Consider the following 24,516-nt stretch of genomic DNA (forward strand, 5'->3'; position numbering starts at 1 on the left):
CAATGCACTATGTAATCTAGTAGTAGTGTATCTTTCTCATAATCTCCATATTGAACAATTTCTTTTTTTTTTTTTTTTAAAATAAAAGATGAAAATGTTTTTTTAAAAAGGGGCTTCATCTTGTGTCTGTTCTATGACGCACACATGCATCGACCCTCAGATCTGATTCAGTCTAACCAGTCGGCTGCTCTCATTGCTTTTGTGACAGAAGATGAAGTCTGTCTAACATAAAGTGATTTTCAGAAAGTGTTTTAAGTTCCTCTGGAGGGAGAAAGCATCAAGAATGTTAAATGTTGGAACTGGAAAACATAAATGGAATGTTTCTATCTATCTATCTATCTATCTATCTATCTATCTATCTATCTATCTATGGTGCCTATGCACTGATTCATCAGTGATAATAATTTAACTTACTTTATTAAACGTATTTAATATAGCCACAGCCCATTTTCTGCAAAACAGCTACTTTTAATACTTACTGAAATTTACCTGGTAATACTTCTGTACTTTTACTTAAAGACGTTTTCTTGTAATGGAGTATTTTTTTTCATTGCTGTATTTCTACTTTTTAAGTACGTGTTTAAATCATATCTTCAAATACTGTTCAAGCTGGCCTCATTTATAGGATTTTTTACAAGTGCATACGGTTGGTGGAGACCTTACCCCGGTAACGCGCTGATTGAATCGCAGAAGAAGAAGAAGAAGAAAACGAAGTAGAAGAAGAAGAAAACGAAGAAGAAGCAGCTCTTATATTATAGGAACTGACGTCATGTGGAAGTTGCGTCACAGGACGATACATACATCAGGCTTTTGGTGGGAAAATGAGTTCGCATCCACGTACATTTAACTTAAAATTACTGTAAAAGCATTGATATGTACTTTCTGGTGTTTGCTATAATCCCAAAGTAAGCGGCTATGTGTCAAGTACATAACTGTGTGAAAGATTTATGCGTAACAGCCCTTTGTTCACTCTGCCTATTGTTTGCTAGCATGCTATCACGTTAGCCAGCAGTTTGTCGGACGTTGACTTGCAACAAAGTAATATTTTTGCTACAGTCACTGCCATTGAAAGTATTTAACAGTTTTGTCGTGCTAGGTCGTTACGATAACGCTTTGCGGAAAGCCAAGCGGTTGGTTGTTTTATTTGACTTCACATAAGCTGATACACCAGTGTTAAACCAGTCAGGAGTCCACAACAACATGCCAGAAATCAAACTCAAGCACGTTGTGTCTTGCACCACCGAGGACACTGTAAGTTCATTTGTCACTTGTATTGACATTGTAGACATAATATGCAGAAATACGTGCCATCCTTGTGTCCTTTTGGTCTGATTCAAGCTATTTTTTGAAATGTGAGCCTTCCTTACACACACTTAAAATCACTGGGTCCATTTTTTCTACCCAGTCTGGGTCAATATAGCACTATAACATTAGGTTAACTTAACCGATCTGTTATTTTGACTAAGTGTTCAACACACAAAGCTTAAGCTAAAACTGTCACAAATGTATTGTTTCTTGTACTAAACAATGTGCATATGACATTAAAATGATACACAAATGATTGACAATCAATAATTAACAGTGCAATTTACGTTTAAAAGAGTAGGGTAGAGCTTTAGTTTGTGTAAATAACCCAACAGTAAAATAAAAAATAACATCAAAACTGTGTCAAAACAACCCCCTGTCTTGAGTGGCTTTCTGGGTAACATTAACCCAGTATTGTGTTGGTGCTATATTGACCCAAACCGGGTAAGATTTCAACCAAGTGATTTTTTTTAGTGTTCACTCACTTTTGTTTGTTGTAATGTCAAACAGACTCACAAAGCAGACAACCTGCTGAGCTCTGACACCTACAGAAAGTGGAAAGCAGCAAGATCCGGGGAGAAGCAAACATCAGTAATTTTACAGGTATGTTTTTTTTCCCCCTCATACTCACACAAATCATAGGTTTCAGTGGTTACACAAAGTGTTGTTTGGGTGTTATTTAGTTTATTTGATTGCATTTAATCAAGCTTTTGAGTTTCCTGAAAACCCAGTGATCCAGCTAAGCCTAATCAAATAGTGTTTCCCACAGGTTGAGAATTTACTTCTGGTAGTGGGTGGCGCGGCGTGTGATGGGTGGGTTCAGTAATAAACTAGTCAAGTAAAGATTTATTTTTATTTATTCTCTTATTGGGAAGGTTTTTAGAGCTTTCACCCACATCTTTTGGCCTTCATCAGTGGATGGAGTTTGTTCAGACAGCTGATGTCTGTTTCTGGTGTTGATTCAGCCTCTTGTTCAGGGTCCTTGCTGTTTCACTGATGTAGTGTTCCCCACAGCTGTCACATGTGATGTCATGATGATGTCATATACCACTCCAGTCTTCCTCTCAGGAGGGTTCTGTCTTTAGAGTACCAATAGAGATGTTAAGGTGTTGAACGGATGGTGATAAATGCTGACTCCTTGAGACTTGAGACTGGTTAGATGTTCTGACAGTTTAGCAATAAAAGGGAGTCCCACTGCAGCTGCGTTTCGACTGCAGGAACTTTCACCAGGGACTAAGAACCTTTTGATGAACTCAGTTCCTCAACCTGCGTTTCCACCAGAGGGACCAGGGTCTAAACAAAACATCTGGATTTGCAAACAAAAGTTTTTGATTTGCATTTTAATCACAAATGTATTTTACTTGCAATAAAACATTTTTTGATTGCAGTGTTGATAGTTTTACTCTCAAATCTATTTTTGATTGCAAACCTATTCTGTTTGATTGCCTAAGTAGAGCCTATGTATGGGAAATGCTGGTGTCTCTCAGATTTTAGGTGCTTACAACATAATGTTTTCTTTCATTCATTCATTCATCTTAGCTTCTTCTTTGTCGCCCCAAGTATTCTGCTCATTCCCCGCACTCTTAACAGGGATTTTTGTTCACTTATTAAGTGAGTTATTAAGTTATGTATTAGCTTATTACATAAGTTATGTATTCAAAGTAAGATGGCTAGTAATGGCTGATTGACAGAATATAAAACAAGAAGTTGTTCACTATTTATTGGGGGCCGACGTTTTACAGGCACAGTGAAAACACGGCCTAATATGTTTTGTTCATTTGTTTATATTAATTAATTCAAGAATAACATTAATTTTAAGAACAGCTTTAGGGTTATTTCTGAGGACAGATGTCATAATTTCCTTTAGTAAGTGAGAGCAAACAGAGAGACAGCATCTTATGTACATAAACATCATGAACATACATGAGGTTAGAAATGTAATTGATTATTATTAATTGCTTTTCCTCACAGTGGCCTGCTTAATTCGTGGTGGAAGGAAAATACTGACACAAATCTGTTCTGTTCAGAGAGGCCATGTTATGTACATGTGTTATTCATCTTGTAAATTTATAAGAGGTTAACAGGTCATATTTATTGGTATTTACATGAGCCTTGTGTTTACATTGTTATCTGTTGTAGATTTCTGAAGAGTCATGTAAAAGATTTTAATCTATAAAAGGGAAAAACATCAGCTGTCGTTAAATATTTTTTAGTTGGAGGGCCCAATTTGGGTCTGCGGGCCACTATTTGCCTACCACTGTGTTCTCTAACTCTACTCTCTAACCTCTAACCTGCCTTTTGATAGCAAAGTGGTAATGGTTGTGCAGTCATGTTTTTCTGTTATTTGTGTGAAGCCAGTTGCACTCATAGCGCATTTGTGTGGTAATGTAACGTAATTACAAACGTTGGCATTTACGTAAGTTGCTTCCCACTTCTCCTTTGTAGATATATTTTTATCCTTTTGGGAACCCCCTTGTCTGCATTATCTTACTGCGCAGACCTTCCTCCGCTTTGATTTGGTTTTGGTTGTAATTTTATTTCCTCTTTTTGAACACAGCTGATTTTGAATACAGTTGCGGTTGTCTTTATTATTTGGAGATAAGATATAGCTTAGTCAGTTTCCTGCTTCTAGCTTATTCAAAAGGCTGCTGTGAGGCTTTTAGCTCCTAGGAGACAAGAACATACTATGCTCATCTACATTATATTTGGTTACATTTGAGATATTAGACCTCTGCTTGCTGGTGCTGCTAGTTGTTTGCTGATTGTTCATATAATGAAGAGTAACTGTGCCTTCTCTGCCCCAGGTGTTCAGCTTTAAAACTGCATGAGCATTATATTGTGTATTACAATGTACTATCATTTAGGAACAGTTGTTCTTTGCTCTTTTATTTCCTTTGCACAAACATGTTCAAAAGAGGGACTAGTTGGATACTGTCACTTCTTGCAGCTACTCTGTTAAATCTTTTTCATACGTTGTGTAAGCTATTTTAACTGTTGTCCTTTTTCTCTCAGTTCGAGAAGGAGGAGCAGGTGCACAGCATCGATATCGGAAATGAAGGCTCAGCTTTCATTGAGGTGTTAGTCGGGAACTCTTCGGCTGTCAAAGACCAGGACTATGAGGTATTTTTGTAAACCAAACCAATGAAAATATCTCACTTCATAGGCATCCTCATTTGTTCATTACTCCGTATTTTTCGACTTATTCTTCAATCTCTCCCTCTTTGTTTTAGGTTCTGTTGGTTACGTCTTCCTTTATGTCCCCCACGGAGAGCCGTAACGGCACCAACATGAACCGGGTGCGTTTCTTTGGGCCCAACCAGCTGCAGAAGAGCACGGCACAGGAGAAGTGGGACAGAGTGAAGATTGTATGCAGCCAGCCATACAGCAAAGTAAGGACCTGATCACCCAGGAATTGTAGTTGTATCTGCATTTAGTAAAAAACTTTGCCCATTAAAATAAAAACTTAATTCAGCTTTGTGTAAATCATGACTCCATCTAACTCCTAATCAACAGAATTACCAGCAAGTACAATATATGTATTTAAAATTGAGATCTTTATAAATCACAGCACTGTTGCAAATGACATTACATACAGTTCAAACGGTTGCTGTACAAACTATGTGTACTCAAGCTTCATGGTTGTACCTGTAGAGCAAATACTGTTCATGTTTTGTGGTTCCGTTAACTACTGAATTAATGGTAAATTCTGTGAAAAGAACATAAACAGTGCACTAATAAGCACATCTCCATTGCTGCTTGTGAAATGAAGTATGAGATGAATTTTTTTTGTGTACTTAATAGAATATAGCATACGGACTGGCCTTTGTCAAGTTCCATTCACCGCCTGACAAAAACGATCCTCCTCCAACAGCTTCCCCAGTAAGTAATGCACTGTCTTGTTCAAGTGACCATAAGGATATTGTTAACACTGATACTATACCTTACTTTGAGAAATAAAACATATTTTTCTATAAAAAAAAACCCCCAAAATCCTCAGTGTTAATTGTTGTCTGAACAAAAGAAGCCATACAGGAATTCTGCATAAATAGTCTAAAACTGGCAGAGTTATGATTTTAATTTAGAAACTACCTGATCAAAAAATATGTAAATTAGACTACAGATCTGACCAGACATTAGGTGCCGACTTGACACTTTAAAGGTGTTACGACACATTTTGTTCAGGTGCAAACACTGTCTTTGAGGTTCGATACCCAGATGCTCCTACCACTTACAGAACAAACCAGTTGGAGAAACCAGACAGACCACCAGCAATCGTAATAAAAAGTGTGAGCATAATAGTAGAAGATTAAACATGATGCTACCTTTTAATATGAACTTATGTAGTATTTATATGTTTTACTTTCATTAAAGCTTCGGTTAACATCCAGTGCTGAGACCTGGCCCGGCATGTCACTATAGGGTGTCTGAAACCTTAATCTACTCTTAAACTCCACACATTTTTTTAACAACTTATGAAATCCTTCATCTTGTTGAAAACTCTAATCTTTAATAAAGAGACAGATCACTCCAGTATATCTTTTTTTTCAGCACTAAACTTGTCCTCCTTCTCCCTTGTCAGAAACTGACAAAGCTGGGGCAGTTCAGGTTGAAGGATGAATCTGCTTCATCCGGGTCCAGCCTACAACCTGGCAGTCTTTTCTTCAATCGGGATAATGCAACAAAGTCCAGTTCTTCACTCAAAGGTGAATTTAAATTTACCAGCTGCTGAAGCCCACTTAAATTCTTCCAAGTCCTTATAATAATAAAGTGGTAATAACTGTGAATAATAATAAAACCACCAGACCACTTATTGGATTTATATTTAAAGCTTCTTAAGTGTGCCAGGAGACAAGACGAGGTGATTTCAAAGACATTCTTTATGATTATGCTACTTTGTAGGAATAAATCTCCTGTGTCCACTCATCACCACTCTGCACTTTTCTCTCTTTAGTGTCTCCTCAGAGTGACAAGTTGAGTTACGCTGCTGCTGCCCTGCAGGCTGGTGGCAGCTCCCACACGTCAGGTCAAGCTTCCTCCCCCAGCTCTGACTCACCACAGGTGCTAAACATCACCATCATTTTCCTCACTTAATGTTTTTTTGCTTTATTCAGACAACAGGAAGGCTGAGAGAAACTTATAGAAGGTGACACGCTGGCAGCTTGTTGCAGCATGTGATTTATAGTTATTGAGAGTTTTAACTACAACACCAAGTCTGCAAAGTTTCAGGTTTATTTTACAAATGGAAAAACTTGTCTTCCACACTTTGTCTGTGCTCGAGGGAGGTTTATTAAATGTAATTTTTTTTTAGATGACTTTCTCCTAGCATTAAATGAAAGTGTGGACTGTTTGTGCCACTTTTCATCCAACAGTATCTCCTCCAATGCATCTATTCTAAATTTACAGGCGCCCATTGTGCATATTTTTACTCGCTTACTTTAATTGTTTCCTCATAGCGACCAGCAAAGAGGAAATTTGAGTTCAGCAAAGAGCGGCAGTCTGCCTCCGGCCCTCCTCCCTTGAAGAAAACAAGCCCAGCTGTTTCACCTGAGGGCAAAGCTGTGACACCCAAACCCAAACCCAACCCAGCGAGCACTCCCAGCCCCAGCACCTCAAAAGGTGACACCCACAAACTCACTCTTACTGTCTGAATCTCGGCTTACAGATGATTCCTTAACTGAAAACTTCTTTGACTTTCCGTTTGATCTCGCCAGCCTCACCAGCACAGAAGTCCGCTGACAAGAAGAGGGAGAGTCAGTCCAAACCTGAGCCCAAACCCAAACAACAGAAATCCAAATCCCAGAGTGCACAGCAAGTTCCATTCAACCGGATGATGGAGGGGGTGGTGTTTGTCCTTAGCGGCTTCCAAAACCCCTTCAGAGGGGAGCTCAGGGAAAAGGCTCTGGACATGGGAGCCAAATACCGGCCTGACTGGACACCCGACTCAACACACCTTATGTAAGCCGTGTTTTTCATTCCCACCACATCACAAGTTTGTTGCTGCAAGGGCACACTGTTTACTCAAGAAGAGATAAATGGGATGCAAATGCAAAAGAGCTGCAGATAAGCCAAAAGATCAATAAATGGTGAAACTGCAGGATGAAGGCAGACTATAAGATTAAAAAGAGATTAGTAGAAAGGCAACTTTATGTAGTGGATGAAGTAGATTGTTTACAGGTCTCTTCAGGGAAAATAATTTTCAGTAGAAATAAAAAACATAAAGATAAAATCCTGTTCATTTCTGAGGTATAAAGATATTTTAAGTTGCGGGACCTCTGACCCTAATGCACCAATATACACTTTTTCAGTTACTTTCACTTAAGACAGCTGCGTGTTATGGACAAAATAAATATCACAATGAGCGTAGGAAATAGTTTTGATAAATAACCAAATCACTTACATTAATATGAAGAACAACAAATGCTTTTCAAATGATTCTCATAGTTGTTCTAGAGATGTCCTCCAACAGAGATTTTTATTCGTAGTTCATTTTTATCTTTGAAGCAGATTACAGGATTGTGTAACAGCCCCTGTTAGCACTCACAGTAATTTAGTTTGATTGCATCTTGATCTCTACTATCAGAGCAGAATTATGTCCTTGTTAGCGTCTCTTTAGTGATGTAACCATATGTGCCGTGTGTGTGTGTGTGTTTGTGTGTGTGTGTGTGTGTGTGTGTGTGCGTGCATGTCTCTTTTGGCCCATTAATCTCCAGCTGTGCCTTCGCTAACACCCCCAAGTACAGCCAGGTGAAATCAGCAGGGGGCATCATCGTACGGAAGGAATGGGTGATGGACTGCCATAAGAGGAAACAGAAGATCTCCTACAAGCGGTAAGAGAGGGCTGGAATATAAAACAAACAAGTGAAAAGAGATGGTTTTACGGCAGCAATAGCAAATTGAAACTGTATAGAGTATGCTTGTATAGGATTTATACCTGTAGGAGGGCCTGCAGGCTGCTTGGTTGGCATTGTTAAAGGACACTTCCACAGGATGACAGCCTGGTTTCAGTGTGGGTCGTATGTCCAGTGTATGAATTCATATCTGATTAATAACTTCTCTTAAGCCACGTCTGTACCTCTACACAGCGCAATCTGTGCACAGCACTCACTCTGATTGAAACCTCCCAAAAATACACCCCTCACAGCAGTGATGCCCACTTGCTACGCAGAACATTGTAACCTTGAGCAGCTGATGCCTGCTGTGATCACAAATTCAGCCCAGACAGCTCCAGCAGCTGTCTAATTATATGCCTCATTACAGGGGGAGCTTTCGCAACATCAAGGTCTTCTGTCATCGCTCCACATGAATCTGCGTCTATTGAATAATGTAGAGCAGGATACTCATCTCGGGCGAAGGAAAGGTCCTAATTAATTGGATTAATATTGTACTTGTCTTATACTGTATGAGGCTTTGCTTTATCATTTAAGGAATTCCTTCATTTGTGTCGCTTCCGTAATAATTGTGTCTGGCATGAAGATGAATCAATTTGGGAGCAGGCTCCCACACTCCAGTGTTACTGAACTTGTTAGTTTCAGGCTTCTGTTGAATTCAGACAATTTAAATAGTTTGAAGAACTGGTTTTGTGGTAGATTCGACATTATCTGTAAATGTTTTGACTGTAATAAAATGAATCAGTTTATATTGTTCTTAAGCAAACATAGAATCAGAAAAATTGCTGGCCTCAACTGGCAAAAAGTAAAGGCTCTTGGTTTTTCACACAAATGTTGCAAAAATGTTCCATAATGACTTTGTTTAAGCAGGACCGGGCTAGAGCTGCAACGCTCACGTGATATTAACACCGAGCAAACGAGAGGGAGCTTTAAATATCGTTGTTTCTTCTCACCGCTGTGATTTGGAAAGTAATGACATCGAGGAAAGAGAGTGTTCACAGTTCTCTAACAGGCGGCTTCAGCGGTGGATTTTAAAGTGTATCTTGTAGTTGATTGATAGCGTATCTGCATGAACGATGATGATGGTTGCTGGCCCTTGAGGAAGGCTCACCCCGAAACTGAATATAATAATGTAAACTGAATATTTTTACCGTTGGTTGGGGCAAAAGATGACATTTCAGGAAATGATTATTGACATTTTTCACCATTTTCTGACATTTTATAGACCAAACAACTAATCAGTCAATCAAGAAAATATTCAACAGATTAATCCATAATTAAAATAATCGTTAGTCCCAGTCCTGATGTTAAGTATTTAGCTGGGCTTCAGTGGCAGATAGTGTGATCCTTACTGTGAAGTTTTTCCTCTATTGTCCTGCACTAGAAGTTAAAACCGGTTTTATTTCCTTATTCTTAAAAAGAAATGTGATTAAGTTCAATTTTGACTTATTAATTGGCCCAAAACAATCACATTGCCAACGTGACTTTTACAGGACAAAACAAGCGGTCTAAAAACATGACATCAGCTTTGAAAACGACTCCTCATTTTCAGAATGAAGTGCATGGACCTGACATTGGCCTGTGCTGATGTCAATAATCTAGATATCATCTATATCGATTATGAAAATAATCTTTAGGTTCCAGCCCTATTTGAGTTACAAGTATAGATACGGATGTCACAAATATGTCATTAGTGTTCTTTCCTTTTTGATGTGACTGTCATTTAAAAGAGATAATCGTCATCCAGTTCCAGCAGGACACATCTGGTAATGAGACCGAGGGCACAGAAATCAATTTTTGCTCACATTAGTCTTCAAAACCAGAAATGAAAGCAGTCAGATTTATGTTTTGATGGGATTACTGTGGACAGCCACAGTGTGCATATGAGGCTTGTAAAGCTTTTTAAATAAATACAGCTTAAGGACAATGGCACATTACACTATGATCTTATATAATCAGGTCCTTTCTTTCAGAGTCTCAAGGAGTGCAGAAGTTCACTACGGCCTGTGTCGTCATTCTCCCTCACGCTCGCCTTTCTCAGTCAATATCTGATTGCGCAGAGGATCCCTCATCCCTATCCTCCCTCTCTGCTCCCCCCTCTCTCTTGTTGTCAGAATAATCCATTCCCCTGCCCGGCACCGCTATTGTGCGGTGCGTGGAGTGTGCAGCTTTGATGATGTACCCTTTATTTAAAAGCTGCATCTGCTATGGGTAATTAAAAGGACCACTTACTTTGATGATGACAAGTGCCCAAACAAATACACACACACACACACACACACTCACTCTCTCAAACTGTTGCTCCATCACGCACACACACACACTTTGTCACCGAGCATTTGGAGACAAATGCACAGCTTCACTAACGCCATTCAAGCGTGTACTGTGTAGTTGTGTATATATTCATGAGACTGTGACATTAGCCAAGCACCCCAGAAATGCTTTCTCCGTAGTCATTACCCAATCAGTGAGGATCCAGAGACAGACAGAAAGAGAGGAGAGCAGAAACCACTCAAGCAGCTCTACAACGTCCCATCACAATAGACCTGAATAAGTAAACACATTTCTCATTAAAACACAGTCTCTGTTTCAGCATCCCACAGGGACTCGGGAAAGAGTCTCAGTGTTAGAGCTGAAATATCAGCACAATCACATAGTAAAGAATCTATAGCACATAAAACTTGCAAGTTTTAGTCTGTAGGTGTACTACGCCTAAAGTGTTTTAAGGGCTGACATCATCATCAGTAGTAAACAGAACATCTAAAAAAAAACACAATACTTTTTAAATTTGATGAGCAATGATTGGCAGTAAGCAGCTGGTGTAATATTCCCAAACTGATAACATGCGACTACCTATTTAAAACATTTCAAATATGGTTTATAACACACTATAATGTAGTTTTTGGCAGATACAAATATTTATTAATTTATTTGTCAACTATTTCTGTATAACTCCTCAAGAGTAGGCTGGTGTATACACAATGATGAATGACAATATAGTAAAATGCAGTTGTAATCATATAAAATATGTTCATAGGAGAAGTTTTAATTGTTGACAAATACTGTACATTAATGAACAATTAAAAAGGTCTCATAGGTGCTTATAACTAAATGTGTATATATACACCTTAGTTGGCATCACTCCAGTTTTTTTTTTTTTTCAGTGTTTTTTCTGTCTACAAACTTAAAGGGAATATATCACACACATTTCTAGGTCTGTATTTATAGTCTGGTTTAATTATGCAGCAGATAGTTGATCTATCACAGTGAAGATAAGAGCTGAAATGATCAGTTGATTTTCAATATTGTCTGTTTTGAGAATCAATAATTTAGGCAATATTTCCAAATGAAAGTGATTTTGTTTGCTTTGCAAATTAATTAATTTTTGAATAGAACTAAAGGCCAGACAGTAAAAATCAATTTGAAGATGTCACCGTGGGAATGTGTGATAGATGTTTGTCAATATTTTTGACATTTTTAGATGAATCCAAAAAAAAGTCAATAGATAAATCAACAATGACAAATGATAATTAGTTGTGGCCTACAGTAGTTAACATACAACATTTATGTTGTGTTGAAAGACTTTACATTATCATCTGTACATTGAAGTAAAAGCAGACATGATTATACTGATTTCACACAAAATCCCAACAGGTTTATCTGATCTAGAAGTGAAGCGCAACTAACAGAAACCTGAGAGGAGGAAGAAAAGACAAAAAAACCTAAAACAAACCATCAACAGATAATATAAGTAGCATTTTAAGTATGTGTGACTTCTAGTTTAGAGGCTTCAACATGAAAAAAATGCCATAAAATATCTGCTTCAGTCATAAATACTAGAACAGTAGATTTTCATCACTTACATTGATTATTTTGTCAACACTGTTAAAACAACGTCTTTGTGCTATTTGATTTTACCCGCTCAAACAAATCAAATGTGTCTCCAGTACACTCTAAAGCAGAGTAGATTGAACTTGTAGGTCTGCTTTTGAGGAAAGGGCACTTAAAAGCAATAGATTCTGTAATACTCCCCTTAACCACCGTGGCCTTTTCATTTTCCAATTTCCTGGGCACTGAGTTTAATGAAACAAGTAAGCATATGTCAGTAAAATGTCTCGCCACAGTGTCAGCGGAAATGATTACTGGTATTTGGTATTTCAACTCTCTGCACTTATGTCCAGGTGACTTTATAGTGAGTTGAAGGAATATATGGAGAGGGTGGGGAGAAATGTCACATTTTCATTGAACCTTGTTACTTCCGCATGTGTGATCCATTTCCTGTATGATTATCACCACTGTTATGTATTCTCTCTGGAATTTATAGGGACATTTAGCTTTTTATCTCTCCCCACACTCTCTTAACCTTTGCAACGAACATTACTGATTCAGTCACGGTCTCTTTTCTAACCGCATAGTCCCTTCATCTTTTATGGGTTTTTTTTCTGCTTCTTCTGTTCTTCCTTTCACTGATTTTTATTTGATTGTCTAATCAAGTCATCGCTTGATGTTCCTTTGACGAAGAAGAAGTGATTGGTTTTTGGTGTGGGTTTTCTTATTTTCTCATTAAATATTGCATCTACTTAAGTCAAAATTATCTATCACTCTGTTTTGATGCAGGTCTGTGTCTAGATGCAAATTAAGAATTTCCAAAAGTTTTTATTATTAAAATATCAAATTGGAGGGATTGTGTAGCCTTGACAGAGGTATTGGATCTTATACTGTGCATGAGTGCTTTTTTAGTTAATAGAGTCACTAAAAGCATAGATTTGAAGACATGAAGCATTAATTTGCAATGTCTTGCTCTCTAAAATGACCAGTACACTGGACTTTACTGACACTCACTTAAAAGTTCTCTGCAAATTTCTTTTTTCTTTCATTGCTTCAGTTGTCTCAAATATGAGCCCAACTAGACATGATCTACTAAACAGATGTTGTAGGAAAGACATATACATTTTGAGTTGGGTAGGTTACATTAGGAGTCATGTTTGGGTTTAGAGTTTTCTTTCACCAGTCAAAGAGGAGGGATATGTATTTAGCCTAAAAGGAAGGTCAACTAGTTGTGAAAGATGGCGGTGAATAGTGAATCCCTTATGAAGCACTACGAAGCAGATGTATGTTGATTAAAATGTATACTAAGCTTGGAAAATATTTTCAGCCTTGATCAACTTATATGATTTCCTGATATCTGTTTTTTTTTTTTTTACAGAATAGATAGATCACTTAGTGGTGCTTTAAAAACCAAGTTTTAAGGTAGACTTCAACCAAAGGGCTTGCAAACACCTCTCCAACTTCAGAATTAGAGGGAACTGAATCTAACGATTTCTGCAAATTTCTGAAACCAACAATCTGATATTCAAACCCACTTAATGCAGTGATTAGCCAGATGTATGGAGGAGAGGAAGTACACATGGTTTTATTGTTTTTCATTATTAACATAACTTATTCTGTCAGTCTTTGAGTGCAACAGTGTGATTGCCTTCCAGGACTGATTGTCTGAAAGTGTGCACCATTATCCCCACATTTAAATGATTATCGTATCTTGCCCATTTCATTTTTGGCTGGCTTTTCACTCTGCCTTCGAGTGAGGTTGTTCAGAACAGCTATAAACACTTTTGACATGTCATGCTTTAAGTGTCCCTATTTTTTTTTTTTTTTTTGCCAAACTGTTCAGGAATATGGTTGGTTTTGTTATTTATTTTCTCCACCCTGCAGTAGATTAGACTTGTCTCCCAGCATGCAAGCTTCAAAGTATTTAATATACAATCAGTGGTAATGTTTTAAACATCAGGATATTAAATGTCAGGATATTGGTGAAAAATATTAACTTCCCTCTGAACCTTGTTTTCGTTCCACTATTCTCTGACAAAGGTCCACTGTAGTTTGAAACATTACACATGTAAAGCTGATTGGGAGTGTAATGGAAAATCGCTGATTACTCAATAAACACACAAAGAGAGCATTGTCAGGTTATGAAATAATGTAATCAAATAATACAATCACAAGTATGATGCATCGTATTCCTGGAGACAAAGATACATACCACCTAGCTATCTTTTCTTTGTCTGAAAAGTTGGCACTTAGCCAGTCCCTTAAATACTACTTGTACAGAATTGAAAACAGCTGTTCATTAACCTTACAAGTCAGCAAATAACCCTCAGATAGAAACACAAGTCAAAAGTTCAACTAAGGTAGGAACAGTCTGTCTTCACAACCATATATGACAGCACTCAAGCATGCACCAAGTATCATCACAAAATAACCTCACTACCATATTAAATTAACAATAAACCACACTATCCTCTAAAAGCTTATCGGATGAACGTATAAACATCTACATAACTATGGTTTATCTTATCATTGGCCCAGATAAAAGCACAACAGAATAAACTAACTGTTAAACACTCAACTGCCTCATCTGACACAGCAAAGAACTAAGTTTAGAATAGACACAGCACAGAGAAACTAACACTAAACTGAACTTAAAACACTATCTGTTACATGTATGATATATATACAAGAAATATATCAAATGATAACCTATTATTCAATTTTCTCTCACAGGAGCAAGATATAATGTGCAGGCGTTCTTTTCCCTCCAGTTTTTAATCATCCTGACACTTTTGTTCACCCCTTTTTTGTCTTCCTCCAGGTATTTGATGGATGGAGCAGAGTCAAGCTCAGAGAGCGAAATGGAGGAGGACGACCAAAGTGAAGAGGAAATGTACACAAAGGTAAATTTGTTTTTTTAAAGGCATACTATGCAGGATTTGTTGGTTTGACTTTGTAAACAGAACAGTCAAAGTTGGCCCCTCCTCCCCGGCTAAACGACACCAGAGAGAGAGAGAGAGAGAGAGAACAGCGTTGGTGGTTGCGTTCTGAAGCACAAATAAACACACCCACACCCACACACAGCCCTCTGCGAAGCGCACACTTCATCTTGTCCGCTGTGGCCTCTCTGCTCGACGTGTGTGTGTGTGTGGAGGTCAACCCTGTCCTCGGTCAAACAGGCACAAACAGAGAGCAGAGGAGAGAGACAAAGACAGCAATATAACCTGGTCATGACACTACGAGTCCCGACCTCACACCCTGAATGCTGTTATTGGCTGTGTGATACACGCTCACTGCCAAAAGGTTGACACCCAGAAACGTTCCCGAACACAGCAAAATAATAAGAAAATACAGGCAGAGGGCAGAGTCTCTGTAGATATATACACTGCCACACACTTCTAGTGAGTCATAAGTGCTGATTGAGAGGGATTATTTTTGTAGGAGTCTATACATATACAATCCTGCATAGTTTGACTTTAACTGAGCTTATAAAATTATCAAATGAAAAATCCTTTTTCCAGTTTGTAAGTCAATTAGCTTTGATCACTCTGTCCGTGCTGTGATTACTGTTCTTGCAGACTCCACAGAAACAGGAGAGACAACCCCAAAAAGTCACCCCCAAAAAGACACCAGAAAAGAGGAATGAAGATGATGAGTATGCCGGCTCCACTGATGTAGATGAACCAGGTTTGCATCAAATGTAGTTTAATAGAAAGTCTCACTATGGAAAACGATTAACTGAACGTTACCTGAAGCTCAGTTTAATATTCAGCCAAAAATACTCCGTGACCGGGACTTTTCTTTATTTATTTGTGTACTAAACAAACTTTTGTTGAGATGCACTAAGTGGCCACTTTATTAAATACACCTTTCAAATCTGGATTGCCCTCCATAATAGCCTGAATTCATCATTGCATGGATTCAACAAGGTGTTGGAAACATTTCTTAGATATTCTGGTCCATGTTGACGTGATAGCATTATGCAGTAGCTGCAGATTTGTCAGCTGCACATTCATGCTGTGAATCTCCCATTCCACTTCATCCCAAAAGTGCTCTTTTAGTTTAAGAGCTGGTGACTGTGGAGGCCGCTGGAATACACTGAACTCATTGTCATGTTCGTGGAACAAATTTCTGACAATGTGTACCTTGTGACATAGTGCGGAAGTAGCCAGTGAAAGATGGGTAGACTGTGAGCATAAAGGTATGCACATTGTCAGCAACAGTGTTCATACAGGCTGTGGCATTTAGACAATGCTCAGTTGGTAATAAGGGGCCTAGTAAGTGCAAGAGTCTTACCCAACGTCTAGACAGCAAACATTGCATGAGCAGCATGTCAGCAGAGCAGCAGCAGCAGCAGCAGCAGCAGCGGCGGCGACTGCTCCCTCTGTGTGTCTACACTGGAGGCATTCAAGTGCAGTGTTGAGCGTAGGTCACCCACGTGGTGGAAGCACTCAGAGCCCAAGACACATGACTGTAGTGACGTGTGTAAAATTGACTTGAAGAATAAATGAACACTTGAGGTTGCGGTTAGACCTGTGAGATCCGGCTGAGACACGAGCCTGCACGGAGCCGATACGCACAGCTGCATAGATTACAATCAGAGCCTATCTGTTGCGTGTGATGTGTGTGTGAAACACACATCTGACACCTGCTCTCTAGACACGGGGTTAAGCTGCATAGCATGGTTGCCAGACGTGGTTATTTGAGAGACTGTGATCTTTCTGTCAGCTTGAACTAGTCTGGTCTTTTGTCTCTGAAATCCCTCTTTAACAAGTCATTTTCAGCCACAGAACTGCTGGTCACTGGATGTTTTTTGTTTTTTGCACCATTCTCTGTAAACTCTGGAGACTGTTGTGCGTGAAAATCCAGGTAGATTCTCCCTGTCTGGCACCAACAATCATTCCACGGTCAAAGTCACATTTGTCTTCCCTGTTCTGATGTTTGGTCTGAACAATAACATCTGAACCCCTTGACCATGTCTGCATGTTTTTATGCATTGAGTTGTTGCCAGTTGATTGGCAGATTAGATGTTTGCATTAATGAGAGGGTGCACCTAATACAGTGGCCTCTGAGTGTTAGAGACAAAGCACATAATTCTTCTAAAAAGTGATTTACAAGGTGACAGCCTTACAAAGTCTTAAACTGTGTCGGTCAATAAACTTATAGCCAAAGTTCACCTGAGACAGGCAGACAGACAGGGTGAAATGATAGGGGAAGAAGTAGGCAGTCAGTCCACTGAAAAGGTGAAGTAGAGGAAATGGAGGAATAGCAGCTAAGATCAAAGAGGCACTTTGAGCTGGAGAGGATGCGGTGCAAATGGAAAGGAACAAACAAAGAAAATTAAATTATCATGGTTGTAGAAGGTTGCAGACATTCTTTTGTAAGTCGTGTAGGGCTTCTTATTTATTTCTGTGCTTTTTCACTTAAAAGTGAGGTTGAATTTAAGATTGACATCCTAGGTTGTGTATGGTAAATTCTCTAATAAAGGCTGGTATACAAATAATAGCCAAATATAGGGTACAGTCTGTAAATAAATAAATAAAAAGCCAGACCCAGAAAAGACTGTGTAGAAAGGGGGAGGAGGGAAGAGTGCTTGGGCTGCAGTGGAGCACATTGGAAATGAATATATAATTTATGCATAAAATGTAGCTTTCCACAAAACGATCTCAATTAGTAATGTTGTCCTATTCATCACTCTGTTGCCACCCCCCACCCTCACGCCTTTGGTGAACCCCTCACTTTTCATCTGGCTCCACCAGAGTTAAGTTAAGTGCTTATTAGCAGATGGTACTGCGCTAAATTAAGAAGGTGAGCATGGTAAACATGAATAACATTATACCTACTAAACATCAGCAATGTAACATTCTCATTTTAGCATTTAGCTCAAAGCACCCCTGTACTTAAATACAGCCTGTGGTTACCAACCACAAATAAAATGCAATGAGAGTAAATTAGGAGAGACAGGAGAACATCATTTCTCAGTCACAGAGAAAGAAATCACAAACCAAATGGCTTTATATATATATATATATATATATATGACTCATGGGAAGTGTCTGCATCCATTGCAATTGGGTCAAATAACTGGACAGGGAGAGAGGGTAGTACTGGAGCTGAAGAGGACTGAATGAATTGAGAGGGGCAAGGCGACAATGTGAGAGCCCAGGGATTAGACAAAAGGAATCACCTTTTATGAAGCACTTGGAAATGGATGAGCTGACAATGCCACCGTGAAAAGGACAAGGAACAACATACTGTAGATGCGGTACGAAGGAGAAGGAAGAATGGAGGCAAGACATAATCAATGTGAAGGGACTTGTGCATGATTCTCATTTCTATGTTAATGTGAGGCCAAGAGTAAAGTGGCGGAGTGCATCAGTGAGGAGACACAACAAACACTGACCTACCTAACGCATACAGGGAGACGGCATTTTAATAAGAGTTGCTTCTCCCCCCCCCCCCACAACTGCACAGGATGTATGATAATGGAAAGTGTTTGTAACGAGGTTACATCCTTTGAACTGCTGATATGTTTCATAGTAATGCAGATTCACCTGGCATTTTTCTCATTACAATATGCATAACAAAAATGAAGATTCAAGGCGTTTTGTAGAGAACATGATAAAACTATAATTCTCTGACATTATAGGATCACACTTAATTAGTTTTAAGATTAGGGCCAGAGTGCAATGATGGTAATTTCAGAGAAAGGCCTTCCTGAAAGGCCTTTTTTATTGTCGAAATAAGTCTGACCTCTCAGTTTCCTTGTTACATTTCACTGTATTGACAAATAAACACTTCATTTCACAGGAGGTGACGATGATGATTCTGCTGTAGACACAGAAGACGAGCTTCAGAGGTAAACAGAACAAATGATGTCAATGATGCTGTTTGTAATATTGATCGCTGTGGTCATTCACTCCATCTCCTTTCTCTTGTCATTCCAGTAGTAATGTAATGTGAGTCCAGTGTTGAGTCCTGCAGAGAATAATTACCGGACTCACAATTCCTTTCCGCTCTACAGTGCGTTTTAGCATCTTTCAGCGCTTTGTGTTGGTTTTACAGCCCTTAACTGTTTTTATTCACAGCTTTCATGCTGTAAAAAAAAAAAAAATGGTACACTACTTGCCCAGCACCAGACTGACTGAAGTTATTGACTAGCTGATGAACGTAGTGCAGCATCTAGTAGCTAAAGAGACAGTTTGTGGAAAGCAAAACAGAGCTAGAAGGAGAATGTGTCTCCTTTTTGTGTAAATAGGAAACTGTTTGCTAACACACTCAGCTTTATAAGGGGATCATTTGTCAGTGTTGTGTTCACAGATTGTTGCGCTGCCTCCAAGTGAAGTAAATCAATTAATGCAGGTTTAAAGTAGTTTGTAATGTAAGCTGTAGAAGTAACCTTACTTATACAAAAACAAAAGTAGATTATCACACACTGAGAGGCTTTTGTGAATATTCTGCAAAAGTTTAAGTCACAAGTGAGATAAATAAAGAACAACAATTAGATTATCTTGATGCTCAAGCAAGACGATGTTGAAGCCTGTGGCAAAATGAGTCGTTCACATAGTCGCATTGATGATTTAATAACAAACTCCTAATGAGTATTGGCATAAGCCTCTCAGTGTACGATGATCTATGATTTGTTTGTTTGGTGTATGATCTTAATTTGTTAATCTTACTTCTACTTGATGAGGATTTAGTTAATTACTCCACTCTTATTAGTCATATTAAGCCTTTACTGCATAATAACAGCAACAAAACTAAACATTTTTTGCATTTGAGGCATTTAGCTGACGCCCTGTATAGTGCTTTATAACAGTGCAACAATAATTAATTCTTCCTTTGACAAAGGTTCATTATCGCCATAGAAAGGAGATCTCTAGTTTCGTTCCAATGTAACTGTGATCACTGTTCAAAGAAGCACTAGGACAAGACCAAAAAAAAGGAGACAAGCAGGGAGGTTTCTTCTTTTAAGAGGCAGGCATGTATGGCCTTGGTGCCCTACGTTTTGGCCGTGATGCCCCAATAAATTTGTGTTTATCAAAGGGCAAAGTGGCCTTGCCCTAAAAATGACTTAATTCCAGGCCTGATGAACATGAGTACATAATGTCCCATAAAAGATGTAATGAATTCATTCAAGAGACCTTCTCTGTACTTGTGATAGGGTGGAGAATGAGAGCAGACAGAAGAAAGCAGCAGCACAGGGGAAGGTGGTGAAAGAGGAGGATCCATATGGGGGGTCGACAGATGAAAACACAGACGCTGAAGCTGAAGAGGATCATCCCATCCCTGATCTACCAGGTACGTCTCTCTTTGTTCTTATCTGTGTGTCCTCCTGTCTCTTTTGTCTGTTCCTGTTCCCGTCACAGGAAGAGATGTCCTCCCTTCTATTTCAGACCTTGCACACAGTGACAAAAACTAATTGGATAGTGTTCTGCTTTTAAGGAATGACTCACACTATGCTCAAAGTGTGTGTTGTTTTTCTTTGTTTTCTTGGATGCTTTGCCCTTTTATCAAAGAGTGCCTATAATTACTACCTCTACAAATTGTGTAGTCATCAATTGCACTCTTCTTCTTTCTCTTCCTGTTTTCTTCCAGACTTCCTGACCGGAAAGCACTTTTTCCTCTATGGTAAATTCCCCAACAATGAGAGGCGCCTACTGTTGCGGTACATCGTTGCCTTTAACGGGTGAGAAAGACTTATCAATCCTGGAAATAACACTACAGCTTTAATCGGTCATGGGAATGCACTGTGGAAAAAAAAGTAGCATGAAAAGCAAATCTTTGCAATTCATTCTCTGTAAAACACACTGTTGTCTCTGCTCCAGAGTGATGGAGGACTACATGACGGAGAAGGTGCAGTTTGTGGTGACCAGCGAAGGGTGGCATGACTCCTTTGAAGACGTGAGTTGACGTCTTTTCTTTCTCTCTTTTGTTGCGTCAGCATTTCTTTGGCAGCCACAGACAAATAATGATGTCTAACAACAAGCTATAAAGAGAAGTCGATTTTGTGAAGGTTATGGCTTCAGGAAACTTGTGTTTCTCAAATATACCAACTGTACAGCTGAAAATATCTTTCAGAAGAAAAAAACTCTTTGTACAGGTCACACCAAACACTACCAGCACTTGGATGACTTAGTCATTTTCTTTTTATCAGTAAGTACTTACTATCATTTTGAAAGGTATAATCAAATAAAAGTAATGAAGCAATTTGAAAACCTGAGCACCCACAGTGAAAATGCAGCAGAATTGGGACCAAGTGGCCTTCGAGTGTTTGAAATTGTGGGTCAGAATGAGTTTGCAGACATTCAAGGGCCTTGTGAGCAACTGAATTAGTATTTTTGGTTATAAAATCTCAGCTTTCAGTTTTTTGAAAGGCTTCATACTTTTTCCTGTCTATTTGTGATTCAACAAGAACACTTGATGACCTCTGTCTGCTCTTGTCGCTTTCACTCTCATTTCCATCACAGGCGCTGATGGAGAACAGCAATCTGAACTTTGTCAAACCTGCTTGGATTTACGCAATCAATGAGCGACAAAAGATGCTTCCCTATCAACCCTACTCTGTCGTCCCCTGAACAATATACTGTATTTATACACAGGGTTGTGTGCAGACACACAGACACACTTGACATCCTGATGAAGAAGCAACGGGTAAAGCCATAGACATATTTTTTGTTTGTTTTTTTTTTCCTTCAGATTCACCACTTCACGTAGAAGAAGCAATAACCCGACTATATTATGTTGACTTTAGACTTGCTATTCATGAAATGTCTTGAGTCCTTGATGCTTTCATTACAGATGTTCCTACCTTTTGGCCAAGCTAGAGAAACATGTCTATTTAAATGGTGTGTGTTAAAGTTATTGTTAGGATTAGGTTTGGATTTATGATTAGCTTTTTACCTGAAGGTTGTTAGTCTTAGCTTGGCCACAAAGTAACATCCTCATCAGTGTGCCGCTCAGCCAGCCGGCCTTTTGAACAAAGCACACACTCTCTCTCTCTGATTCAGGACTTGTTTGAATTTCTCAGTTCCTGCGCTGCAGTTTGCAGCCACTCACCTCGGCTACCTCAGGCTCTGTCTGGAAATGAGTTATCACCATGTCCTGACTGCCAGCGGTGCTGATAAGACTCTGACTTGTGTAAGTGGAGCGGCAGAGTTTTATGAGACCAGCCCAAAGTCAGGTGAAAGGTGCCAGTTATTTAAGGCTGCAGCCAACAAATTTGAAAAATCAGGACAGCTTAATTCAAGAAATGAAAGCAAATGCGGCGGAACTGTTTTTGTTTTTTTTTTCTCCTTTTTATTTTATTAACTGCTGTGAGTGGTAAAGTGATGGATTTCTGTGTGTATAAGTTTGATAAATCTGAGTTTATGATTTGATTTTATTCATGTCTGTGGAATAAGTACTGCAAGAGATGAACTGGCTCGACAAATGAGAGGACGTAAAACAGATGTCAGTGTTTTGCGTAACTCAAATTTTCCAAATTGCCTATTTAAGTCACGAGGAAATGTTGGGCTTTTTGTCTGTTTTGTCTGCTTGCTTGTATAAAAGCAGTTTGTTTAAGTCTCTTTCTTTTTTTCTTACAGTTCTTAATTATTTTGTCTAAATAAAAAAAATAGATTTTTAATTAATGTTGTTGCTTTCATTTTTATTCATTAAGCTATCTGTGTACTCTGCTGCCCTCATCCCTTCCTATACCTTACTCTCTGTTTGCAGCTTGAGAGGCACTCTCATCCTTTTCATTCCTTCTTCATCTCTAGCCCTCTCTCTCTCTCTCTAATTTACTTCTCCTGTTTTGCACCCTGGAGTCACTGTGTCTTCTGTTCTTCAGTCAAGGGGATTAGAAAGATGGAATGTGGACGAGAGACAGGGGAAGGAGGAGTGGTTACAGGGGAGAGAGGCTGCGGGGAAGATGAAAAGGTTTGGATTCTCAGCAAGGATGCATTAGTAGCCAAGCATTGAAGTGTGTTATTGTACTTCTTGTGTGAGGTAAATTCATGCACACACAAGCAAGTATGAGTCAGTAGTGCTTCCTGAAACCTTATATCAGGCACTGATTTGTTCTTCATAAACGTGAGAGCAAGGTCAAATCCACTTAGCTATGGAGGCAGGAAAATTTATGGCAGATAACAGTGATATACTGATATGTCATATTTCATTTCAATGCATATCTGTCCTCAAGATGACAGGGGGGATGGGCTGCATCTGAAATTGTATCATTTGACAAGCTGGCTTTGTTCAAACAGCAGAGTTTCTACCTTATTCTTGTCACCTTGATCTCTTCCAGTCTGATTTATTCTTTGCTTTTAGCATTTTTATGTCTCCAGTGAATCTTGGCAATGACCTTGCCTGACAATAACCTTGCTAAGATAGCCAAACAGCATTAGACTCTAGCTTTAATCCTCATTATCACTGGCACACAGTCAATGTGTCTAATCATGTGTTTCTTTAATTATCCTAAGATTTTAGTTATATGTTCTCTCTGACAGTTTGTTTCCCTTCATCATTTTGTGTGTCCCACAGCACTGACTTGGATGGTGTGAAGATTTATTTTGTATTTTATGTTTGTAATTAATTAAGATCATTTTTATAGAGATGTGTTTTCATCTACTTTGATCCAGTGTTGTAAGACACTCATATTAGCACGATACATAAAGCAATGGACTGCAACTGCACTTGTTACCAGAAAACAGTTTATGTGAAATCAGCCTTATACTGGGTTCAAATTTACATTTGTGCTGGAGCTATATTTCTAGGTATCTTTCACTTGACATCATGCCGATACCATGTGATGTCAAAAAACAAGTGGAAGGTTATTCATGCTGGATATTCATGTCAGTGTAGTATTAATGAATAGCCACCTTATGCATAGCCAGGATTTCTATGTCAGTTCAGTTGATGAATTGTGCCTCTGAGAGCTGAAATATTTTCCCTCGGAAGGGTCAGATGCTCCTGCAATTTCAAATGAAGGCAACCTGCTGGCTGTCGGTGTTTCAGGGGGTGTGCCAGGTCAAACACTGCAAACCTGCTTGAATGGAAGAAGTTTGACTCTTACTTAAAGTCAAATTTTGATAACTTTACTGCAGTGGGAGAAAAGTATTTAAAATGACAGATTTTTAAGAATGGAAAAAACCTAAAATTAGCATATTTGATAAATGTATAGATATAAATGTGAATTCCCACCTTTGATGCAAAGTAAAATAATTTTTTGGAGTTACTTCATTTTGTATTTAGCACCTTTTGTCTTAATGGGCTTTATCAGGACAGTTCCAGTGTGTGAATACAAGCATCTGATGATTGTGAGCCTCAAAAAAATCTCATTTTAAGAGATGAACCTCGATGAATGGAGCCAGAGCCATCTTCATGTCAGTCAAATACAGTTTGGCTTGGCATTGTTTTCATCAGTAAGTTTGTTGATATGTAGTTAAAAAAAAGTTATTTCACAGAAATTTACTGTATTATTTTACATTTTTTTTGTTTTTTCTACATTAAGTGT

General features: G+C 38.7%; 1 protein-coding gene across 3 annotated transcripts; it reads left to right on the forward strand.

Moving 5' to 3' along the window:
• The first annotated feature begins 730 nt into the window (after nt 1-730).
• Nucleotides 731-22,647, forward strand: xrcc1 (X-ray repair complementing defective repair in Chinese hamster cells 1). 3 transcript variants are annotated; one of them, XM_044359683.1, is made up of 18 exons: nt 731-813; nt 1,097-1,251; nt 1,816-1,908; nt 4,318-4,425; nt 4,536-4,694; nt 5,107-5,184; nt 5,885-6,008; nt 6,257-6,363; nt 6,759-6,921; nt 7,017-7,260; nt 8,016-8,132; nt 14,842-14,923; nt 15,599-15,707; nt 18,831-18,879; nt 20,185-20,321; nt 20,619-20,709; nt 20,849-20,924; nt 21,491-22,647. In XM_044359683.1, the coding sequence occupies exons 2-18, from the start codon at nt 1,201-1,203 to the stop codon at nt 21,596-21,598; spliced, it is 1,896 nt and encodes a 631-aa protein (XP_044215618.1). In that variant the 5' UTR covers nt 731-813; nt 1,097-1,200; the 3' UTR covers nt 21,599-22,647. The 3 variants fall into 3 exon arrangements, with proteins under 3 accessions (XP_044215618.1, XP_044215617.1, XP_044215616.1); XM_044359682.1 differs by having other exon boundaries at nt 752-905; XM_044359681.1 differs by having other exon boundaries at nt 752-1,251.
• Nucleotides 22,648-24,516: the final 1,869 nt, after the last annotated feature.

The sequence above is a fragment of the Thunnus albacares genome, chromosome 8 (genome assembly GCF_914725855.1).
Source record: "Thunnus albacares chromosome 8, fThuAlb1.1, whole genome shotgun sequence".
Lineage (NCBI taxonomy): Eukaryota > Metazoa > Chordata > Actinopteri > Scombriformes > Scombridae > Thunnus > Thunnus albacares.